This window comes from Austrofundulus limnaeus, unplaced genomic scaffold, assembly GCF_001266775.1.
Source record: "Austrofundulus limnaeus strain Quisiro unplaced genomic scaffold, Austrofundulus_limnaeus-1.0 Scaffold89, whole genome shotgun sequence".
Classification (NCBI taxonomy): Eukaryota; Metazoa; Chordata; class Actinopteri; order Cyprinodontiformes; family Rivulidae; genus Austrofundulus; species Austrofundulus limnaeus.
In genome coordinates this window covers 1232713-1242978 of record NW_013952491.1, presented here as the reverse complement: position 1 = coordinate 1242978, position 10266 = coordinate 1232713, and the positions used below count along the sequence as shown (strand labels likewise).

The 10266-nt window shown below is 38.9% G+C and overlaps 2 protein-coding genes across 5 annotated transcripts in view; both read right to left on the bottom strand.

Annotated features, from left to right (window-relative positions):
- Positions 1-3318, bottom strand: part of necab2 (N-terminal EF-hand calcium binding protein 2) — a 115070-nt gene extending 111752 nt beyond the window's left edge. For 2 of the 4 annotated variants that reach the window (XM_014012192.1, XM_014012196.1), the window contains exons 1-2: positions 3248-3318; positions 291-402 (exon numbers count right to left, since the gene is read on the bottom strand). The gene's annotated coding sequence lies outside the window, so the exon portion shown is untranslated. Of the gene's footprint in view, positions 1-290; positions 431-3242 lie in introns of those variants that run through there. The other 2 variants (XM_014012193.1, XM_014012195.1) reach the window with 2 other exon arrangements.
- A 4264-nt stretch (positions 3319-7582) lies between these two features.
- Positions 7583-10266, bottom strand: part of hydin (HYDIN axonemal central pair apparatus protein) — a gene marked incomplete in the record, with an annotated part of 70329 nt that continues 67645 nt past the window's right edge. The window contains 5 exon segments of the mRNA XM_014012136.1: positions 7583-7682; positions 7787-7985; positions 9336-9508; positions 9576-9735; positions 9814-9933. Coding sequence (XP_013867590.1) covers positions 7599-7682; positions 7787-7985; positions 9336-9508; positions 9576-9735; positions 9814-9933 — 736 coding nt within the window.

Below are 10266 nucleotides of genomic sequence, written 5' to 3'. Positions count from 1 at the left end.
CACACACACACACACACACACACACACACACACACACACACACACACACACACACGGGAAGAGTTAAAGTTTATTTATAAGAAGTCTGGTTCCTTATAAATGTGATTAATTCATATTTTAACACATTTCACTCCCAAATAAAACAAACTCCCTTTGATGTTTTGCAGCAGCACAAATAATAGATGCTTCTCCTCCAAACAGGGGAGGATCACAGGTTTGTGGGTCTCCTGAACCACCGCTCATTACAGCCCTATGATGTGCGCGTGCGTGCGTGACGTGACACGGCTAACCTTTAGTAATGAGAGACTCCCCCAGATCTGCCCTTTCTGCCCGGAAGAGTCTTTTTCCTTCCAAATGTGCTGCTGTGTGTCTCACAAACAGCGGCTCGGTCCTGCTGGGAGCCTGGACAAAATGAACAAAAAAAGTGAAGTTAAAAAAAAAAAAGCATAAAAATGGCCCTATTAGAATATTACCTGAAACCAACCATGTGACATGACTGCCCCCTGCTGGACAGGAAGGTGTTATAACTGCAGGATTTTAACATGAGAATGTCTCAAATATCAACAAACTCCACATAACATTTATAATAAATGTTGAAATATTTACTTTATAAAGCAAAATATGAAAAATAAATGGTTAATATTTCAATGACAGCCTGTAGTTATATAATAGTTGTACTAAATAATTTGGCAAGTTTTAAAAACTTTATCAGAACTGTCCTGATGCATCTCAGTAATCCAGGTAAAAAATCAAAAAGAAAAAAAATTGTATAGGTCCTCTGAGAGTAGACTGAAGAAGTCTCTTGGAGGAGAGACGAAACGTTTCATTAGAGAAGAACCCGTCCAGAAGACCTATACTATTTTTTTCTTTTTTATCAGAACTGTGTGAAAACATTAAACAAACATAAAAACATTCAATTCATAGCACCAGATTTGCTGTTTTACCACCAATAAAACCAAAAACAAGCAAACATTCATCAAACAGTTAAAACATAGAACTCGTTTTTGAACAGAAACTTTTGTATTTTCCTTTTATTAATCTATAAAGTTTAAAGTAGAGTTAATAGTTGATCAGGTTTATATTTTAATTTACTCCGGTCCTTCTTCATGTTTAAGATGCAGATCGGAGGCCCCCCAGCTGTGGATCTGGTCCTTGGACTGCCGGCTGGAGACGGTCAGCTTGTTGGACCAAGGTCCTGGAGCATCGAATGCTGCTGTCCCCTCTGAGCTTGAAACACAGGCTGTCTCAGTTTAGCTTGTTAGTTTATCGTGCTAGCGCTGAGCTAATACATTTAAGGCAATATAACGTTGGTGCTAATGCTAAAGCTAACAGGCTAAGCTGAGGTTCTTCTTCCATGAAGCAGCTCTGTTGTCCTCCATCCATATTTTCAGTTCCAGGCTGAGTCATTTCTACCTTCTCCTCTCTGTCAACGCTCTCTGGTTTCATTTAAAAGAGTCGATCATCAGATATTGTCCAAGATTAACCTTCAGGGTGGATATAGCTCGCTAGCAGCCTCGCACCGAGGACCTATCCACGTCATCATTTACCCAGAATGCTTTGTGTGGAAACAAAATGGCTCCGTCCGTGTTTAAATATATTTTTAAAAATTTACAAAACTAAACAGCCTACAGTATTTTTAGTCTTTATTTTACAGTTAAAATAAATGTTTTTCAAATAAAGTCTAATGTTACAACTAATCGCAGATCGCTTTAACCACTTGTTGGATGTAGAAATGTAAAAAGACATTTCTATATAAACCAAACATGTTGATTAAATGACAGATGTTAAATTAACAGAAGTTAGAAGAAACAGAAAACAGGAAGGACTTTAAATATGCTGTAGTTTAGATGACAAAGCAGAGATTCAGAAAAAAAAGACAGATGAAGGGAGATAAACGGCCTCTTTCCACCGGCCTCAGCTTAAATACAAAACCTAAAGTGAATAAAGGTTTAAAATGCAAATGTAAATGTTTTTTTTTTACTGTTGCTGCTGGCAGCGCCAGCTGCTGACAGCGAGCACCTCACAGTGTTTGGTTTTGGCAGGCAGCTTGTGCACCGTGTTACCCTCTGGTTTTGGAGGATCAGCAGTTCCATGTAGAGAGTAGAGCGACCCACTCCCATCAGGGAAGGAGAAAAAGATTGATCTGTAGATAAATCTGTAAAATCTGATTTGTTGTCTTTGGATATAAATGATTTGTTTAATGTGACGTCTCTCACAGTGTGTTCCTGTGGCTGGTAAGTGAGTCAAACGACTTGTTGTGATGAGGTTCAAAGGTCAGGTAGAGCAGTCAACACAAAGGTCTCCACCCCTTTGGCCTTCGTGTCCAGTTGTCCCCTCCTACAATGCTGTTATTGCAGGTATGACTCCGCCCCCTGTGAGCAAAAGGTGTGAATCAGGGTCCCAACAATGGTCAGGTAATGGGGCACATGACCCTCTATAAATAATGAGCCAATCAAGGCAGTAACGATCTATTGTTTGGCTGCTGGTCCTCTTTTGCATGTGACTAACCTGTTTGTCCACCATGTGGAGGCGGAGCTTATAAGTTCACCTGAAACTCCTCAGACTGAAGAAGTCTCTTGGAGGAGAGACGAAACGTTTCATTAAAGAAGAAACCGTCCAGAGGACCTATTTATTTTTGATTTTTCTACCTGGATTACTGAGATGCATCAGGATAACAGAAAATAATGTCTGACAGTCTGCTTTAATTTGAAAGTCTGGGGTTTGAAGTTCCTGTGATGTGATTATCCTTCAAATACAAAAACTCAAAGAAAACATGATTATTTTTAGGAAACTTGGTATAATACACAACATTCGGACCATTTTGTGTCAGAACTGGCAGATTTTCTTTTGAACTTGGCTCAGACAAAGTGAAACAGGAAGTGACATCAACAGGAACTCTAAGAAAGGGAACTTCCTGGTCTTTATTTACTAAACAAAATATTTAAACTCTCTTTTCTGTCTGATAGTAAATCAAATCAATCTAAAGAACATCAGATTCTTCTCTACAGCCTGTGTTGGCTGTTGTAGCCACGCTCTGTTTACATGTAGACATTCCCCTTTGACATCACTTCCTGTTTCTTCACAAGTGAATATCTCAACATCTGTTGATCTGAGCAGCGTGAAATTATTTTTGCAACATGTTATTGATGTTATCTTTCCAAAAATGCATTCAAGTTTATTACAGAAAAATTGATGTGGCAGGAGCTTTAATCTCAGAGACAGAACAGGAAGTGGTATTTAACCTTACTGCTCATCATGGTGATCCTCTTCCTGCTCCTGCAGCCCTGGACAGTTCTGGTCCAGCTCCAGCTCTGCACCCTGACAGTTAAAACGTTTAACCTCATTTTATTAACTTAACCAACATTAGATCAGAACAGTTGAAGCTCACCCGGCAGCACCCTTCGATGGTCAGCAGGGGGTGCAGGAAGCCTGAAAACTCTGCAGTACGGCACAGAAAAGGAGATAACTGGATCCCTGATTTACATGAGCCACGTTTGATTTCAGTTTCAGCTCCCCTGCCAGGCTGACAGACAGGACCTGGTGGGAGAGAAGGCTGCATTGAGACCTGTGTTCTGTGTGCACCTGTGTGTACCTGTGTGCACCTGTGTGTACCTGTGTGTACCTGTGTGTGTGTGTGTTGATTACCTTTGAATCCAGCGGTGTGTTTGTGCTCAGCGTCACAGTAAAAGACAGATCTGTGATTAACTAGACATTTCTTTTTTCACCTTCTGACCCAAACGTCACAGAGCCCAGTTTCAGCTTCTTCTCATGTGGATTTCTCACCTCGATTTCACCTCCAAACATTAAACAACGTGATGACTACCAACGGTTCACCTCAGCTGCCAACACCAAACTGGGACTGTTCTCACTGAGGTTGTAAAGTGCCTGTGACATCAAATTTTTGTAATACATATGAATGCATTTTTAGAAAGAGGACAGTGATAAAATATTACAAAAGAAATTTCATGTCACTGAGATGAACGGTTGTTGAGATATTTGCCTGTGAAGTAACAGGAAGTGATGTCAAAGGGGTGTTGCTACAACAGCTAACAGCCCAGACTGTAGAGAAGAATCTGATGTTTCTTAAGATTATTTTGAGTCTCTGTCAGAGCGATGAAGAAGAGTCAGAGATCAAATAATATTGTTTCAATAAACGAACACCAGAGAGTTTTCTTTGTTAAAGAGTTCCGCTTTGATGTCACTTCCTGTTTCACTTCGGCTGAGTGAAAATCTGCCAGTTATGGGACAAAATGGGTTAAATCGTGTGTATTATTCCAACTTTCTTAAATATAAATGTTTTCTGTCTTTTAGTATTTAAAAAAATGCATGTCACAGGCTCTTTAAATTAAACTAGAGAAACTGCATTTCCTGCGAAGATGCTAGTGTGAATGTTTATTGTTGAAAACTTCACCTGAACGCTGCTGAAATGGAGCTGAAATTGCTTAATAGTAAAATAGTTAATGTGAGTGCAATTTCAAAAGCTGAAAGAAGCAAAAAAAAAAAAGTTTAACTTTGCAGAAAAACTGCAGAAAAGAGCAGAAATACAGCTAAAGAAGCAGGAAAAAAAAGCTAAAACTAGCATAAAGATGGCGCCACGGTAGGCAGCCTGTTACTGCAGCTCCCCTGTCTTGATTTGATTTGATTTGATTTGATTTATTGATTCAACAGGAAAAGATTACTGAAAATCAAGCCTGACTCAGCATAATTGCTGTTTTACAGCAGGTTCCTGTTCTGCAGCACATAAAACACTCAGAATTACAGCATCACAATCACATCATTATACACCATAGACACAAAGACAAACAAGCAAACCAAATTTCAGGAAGGCAGCATTTGCAAAATCGGACGTCTAAATATGAGCACAACAAAAAGCAAAAAGTGTCCAGTAGATGGCAGACAAGATTCTTCTTAAAGGGCTTTAGTTTTGAAATGGACTTTATGTTTTGAGGAATGTCATTCCATGCTTTAGTATAAACATAGAAGAAAGACATCTGGCCGTAACAGTTTATAAAAGTTGGTAATATCAGTTGTCCTTTTTGTCTTGAGTTGCTGTAATGTGCAAATTTCCCCATTGTGGGATCATAAAGTTCTATCTTATCTTATCTTATCTTATCTTATCTTATAAAACAAGCTAAATTTTTAGTATTTGATTACTATTGTTTGAAATTAATATTTTTAGCAAATAGGGGCAGATATTATAAGATTTTTTTCTTCTGCTACCTTTCATTTTATTTGATTTGTATTGTTTTGTTGTATGTAAATGTGTTTTTTTAATGAAATGAATAAAGTTAATAATATAATATAAAGTTAGCGGACATAAATTGAAATTAGCACTCAGATGGTGAAAATACAAAATGTCCAATTAGCAGGAAAAAAACAACATAAAAGTACCAAAAAGTGACAATTTCATGTAAAATAGCTAAAACAGCCAAACTAGGCAGCTAAAACGTAGCTGGAAATTCCGAAATTAGCATAATGAGCACAAGCTTACTGAACTAAGCATAAAGAAGCTGAAATACCAACAAAAATGTGAAAAAGGGACAGGTGGGCGCCCTGCACAACAAGGAAAAATAAAACAACTAATGAAAAATGTGTTGAATGTAAAAAATCATCCCTGCAGAAAATATTTTCCTACCAAGTTAAGGTTGTCAGAAGATTGTAAAAGACAACAAATAATCTGGGATTGAGATGAGATAAACCAACAAACCTGTAGAGATGTTTCTGAACTCAGCTTACAGCTCCTGTAAGCTTCAGTGAAACAGAAACGGTCTGACAGCGGTGATTAGAACTTCATAAAACTGCTTATATAAAAACAAGATGAAACAGCTGTTAGCATCTAGTAGGGCTGTCCTATTTTGTAGGGGAATAACTGAACCACTACCCCCTTGTGATTTTAAATTAGGACCCAGGGGCTCACTCTGGATGTTGGGGGGCAGGCGTAAAACTGGACCAGAATATATCAGCTCGGTTTTTAAAAGGTATTTATGTGAAACCAGAAGAGTGAAGTAAAACTACCTGAATATTTTCTCATAAAATGACAGTTTTACCTTCAGGAGTGTCTTTCAGCAGAGTGGACGCACACCGACAGGACGAAATGGGCTGCTCTTTGATTTAAACCTTTATATCAGGTCTGTAGGTGGCCAGCAGCACAGAACCGCTCCACGGAGACAACTTCTGGATCAATCTGCTCCATTTTAAACCTCATGGTGAAAAAAAAAGAAACAGCAACTAAGTGAATAAAACTCCTTCAGTAAAATAAAAGCTTGACTTGGAAATAAAACACTATTAATTAAACTCACATCCGTCTGTTTTCTTCCTCTTATCCGGGGTCAGGTCGCGGGGGCAGCAGACCCAGACTTCCCTCTCTCCAGCCACTTGGATCAGCTCCTCTGGGGGAATCCCAAGCTGTTCCCAGACCAGCTGAGAAACATAGTCCCTCCAGCGTGTCCTGGTCTTCCTCTGGGTCTCCTCCCAGTGGGACGTGGAACACCTCACCAGGGAGGAGTCCAGGAGGCATCCTAACCAGATGAGCCACCTCAACTGGTTCCTCTCGACGTGGAGGAGCAGCGGCTCTACTCTGAGTCCCTCCTGGATGACTGAACTTCTCACCCTCTCTCAAAGGGAGAGTTCAGACACCCTGCAGAGGAAACTGCTGCTTGTATCTGTGATCTCCTTCTTTCAGTCCCAAAGCTCGTGACCATAGATGAGGGTAGGAACGTAGACCGACCGGTACATCGTCTCGTTTCACGACAGATCAGTACAACCAACTCCACCTCCTCTTTAATTACTTCTGTTCATATTAAACAGATTATACCCCTCAATGTGAACATCATTTGTACATTCATCATTCAACCACGTCTCAAAGTGCTGTTATACCTAATTTTCTGTTTAACCTCTTCAGTCCCAAGGGTTTTTCTTGAAGTTTTTTTTCTCAAAATCCCATGCTGAAATGTAACTGAGTATCTCAGCATTTACAAACTCTACTTAAATAATCTTGGTATCAAAATAAAGCAACACTCAGGAGATTTTATTAGAAGTGTGAGTATTAAAACAGCTGCTGTTGTTTTAGAGATATTGAGGATGAAACATAATATTTAATTTTTTTTTCACTCTCACCTGAATAATTTTTGCATTAGACAGTATATAACCTATTTAAACCATAATGAATCAGGCTTAAATCTCTTGGAAACCATAAATCCACTTGTGGACATCACCTGTGCAAAGATTCATGCTGCTAAAATTAACTGGAGCAAAGTTACAGAGGTTTTAGTAAAGAAATTATTTTCTGTTTTGTCATTCTGCACAGGACAGACCATGTAGTTTTGCCCCCGGTACCGGGGGCGTGGGGCTCAAGAGGCTAACTGTTTTAAAATTTGTACTTCTACTATCAAAGTGAATAATGTAGACCCACTTTTGTTAATTTATTAAATTGCTCTATATTATAATATTCAGTCTTTGTTTGAATGAAAACTATTTGAGTCGATCATATCAACTACGTTATATATTTTAGAATAAGTCTTCGTTTGGCGTATTTTAATGTATGCGTCCATTTGTTCTTATATTTGAACTCAGACTTCATCTGAACTCTTCTAAATCCTTTAACTCGTGTGATTTTCTTTTATAGCAGAGAAGCAAATCTTTTCAGTCTGTAGGATTCCCAGGACGTTCTTCTCATCAGAAACCTGGAACACAAACCTGCTGTGAGTGTGTGAGACCTGCCGACAGTAACATTCAGACATCAGGCCGTTCGGTTCTGCGTGAACGTGTCACGAGTACGTCACTTCACCTCCAGAAACAGGGTCTTTTTGATGACGCCGAGCCTTCGAGGGATGACGTGCACGGTGAAAGGGGAAGACGAGTTGGAGGCAATGACGCCCCGGTCCACTGGCACCACAAACTCGTCTCCTAAATCCTCCATCCTCTGCAGCCTCCAGGATACAGGCAGAGCCGTCTTATTGTACATCATCACGCTGCAACTCTGCTCTCTGTGGAGGAAAATCAAAGAGTTTTAAAAGAACCACAGCTCGTTTGAGATCTTTGCAGTAAAGCCAAAGACTTAAATATCACTAGACTGAGCTCCGCCCACACTGGTAGTGTCTGTGACATCATGGAGGAGCAGAAACACCAAACAGGACAACAGCTCACAGCAAACATAGAAACTAATAGATAAACAGCAGCTGAAACGGATCTGTTTCACAGATTATCTGTCATGTTTTTACAATAAATTAATAATTATGTTAATCTCATTCAACAATCATGTAAAACAGCAGATTTATACCAGAAAAATTTATAATTTATAAGTAACAATGATCTAAACCAGACCTGAAGTCAGCCTGTAACTTAGACTTTAGCTAGTTGAAAAATGATGACTTCAGCTAGTAATAAAGTATATTTATTATTTATTCTTTCTGTCATAAAAAATAAGGATATTTATATTTACCAGTCAACAGTTAGAAAATGTTCTCTGGTTATAGGATGAAACTTGTCTCTATTAGCTAACATCTTCTTAACAGGTCAGGTTCCTCTAACAGAAACCTAAAAATACTCACATTTATAATATTATTTTACACTCTGTAGGTCTAAATATTAATCAGACATTTATAATATTATTTTACACTCTGTAGGTCTAAATATTAATCAGACATTTATAATATTATTTTACACTCTGTAGGTCTAAATATTAATCAAAGGACAAAGTAATATTTAATAGTTTGTGTTAAATTGTAACATGATTCAACAGAGCTAAACTCTGTATATATGCTCCACAAGCTAATATCTGCAAACCAGTTCAATAAATATCAGTGATTACTTGGACTTTATAAGATTATTTTAATTTTAAACTGTTACATTATGTTCTGCTCAGATCACATTGAGCTAAATAAGATCAAATCTGCTGACTTGTTGTAAAATGAGACGTTTTCCTGTTTATCTTCTGTTAATAAATCCATAACACAAACAGCTTGGATAGATTATATAAACTGTAAAATATTAATAATAGTTGGGTTAATATTATTAACAGTTTTAATGATTTCTACATCGTCAGTCCTTTTTTTTGCTCTGTTGTCAACATGTAAAGTAATGGGAAATCCAGACTCTTGCCCGTTTAGCGTTAGCCGTTAGCTTCAGCAGCCGATCACACGGTCACCTGGTTTCTGAGCTCCAGCTGTTCTATAGAACCTCCATGAGTAAATCTGATAGGAGTTAATGTTTTACGTTCAGTATGTACGTTTTAAACCTCACTACTCTTCTTTACGTTTCACTTTGAGCCAAAGATCTTCTGAAGAGAAAACTGTCAACACTTCAAAACCCTTGAAGAACCCCGGACCAAACAGGACCTGTTGAGTGGAATCCTGCCTAAGTACAGCTGCTTCCTCTCCAGCTCCAGCTCTGGCCACACCCCCCAGCAGGAGAAGTGGATGGAGATGGGCTCAGGGTTGTCCTTGATGTTACAAACCAGACTGTCCTTGATTTGTTCCGGCTTTGTGGGGTAGGCCCAGACTGTCAGCTCCTGCAGGGGAGGAACGTCTTCAGAACATCTGTCAGACTGAGCTGCTGCCGTTTATTCGAGCTGGTACCTGTTTCTGGGACGGTGCGAGGGTCATCGCTGGGGGGTCCAGCAGATACGTGGCGGCCTGGGTGTCCTGGAGGAAACTGAATTTTACCTCTGCCTCCAGAACTGATTGGTTCTGAATCACCAGCTTTTCAGAGTTCTCAGGAAACGGGTTCATCTTGAATCTGAGCACAGAGGGAACTCTGAATGAAACGACACAAACGTTTAACCCTTTCATTACCACCTGACGGTTAACCTCTCACCTGTCTCTGGTCTTGCAGCAAAGCAAAGGTCCAAACTCAAAGCACTTCTCTTTGATAACGTAGGACTTCTGAAGTCCTTTCTTTACTTGTGGCACCTTCTTACTGTGAGCGAAAAGGGTTCTGTGGAATCACATGTTCAGCTTAAGATGTGGATTCTGAATGAAGTCGATGTCATTTCCTGCATTCTGGTGTCTTTAACAGGTTAAACAGACTTTTTACCTGTATAAGTAAACACTTGGTGAGGATTCAACGCATCAAGTGGAATGGATTTGTTTGTTCAGTAATAGAATAAAAGTAATATTTTGTGGTAAATGTGGGGGTCCAAATGAATTACATTTTAAATGCAATGTTTGTCATTTTATTTTAAAAAAAAGTCAAAATCCACATTTTAAAGACATTTAAAGGAACAAGCTGTCTTAATTTTAAAGCCACCTCTTCTATGATTGTTAAAAC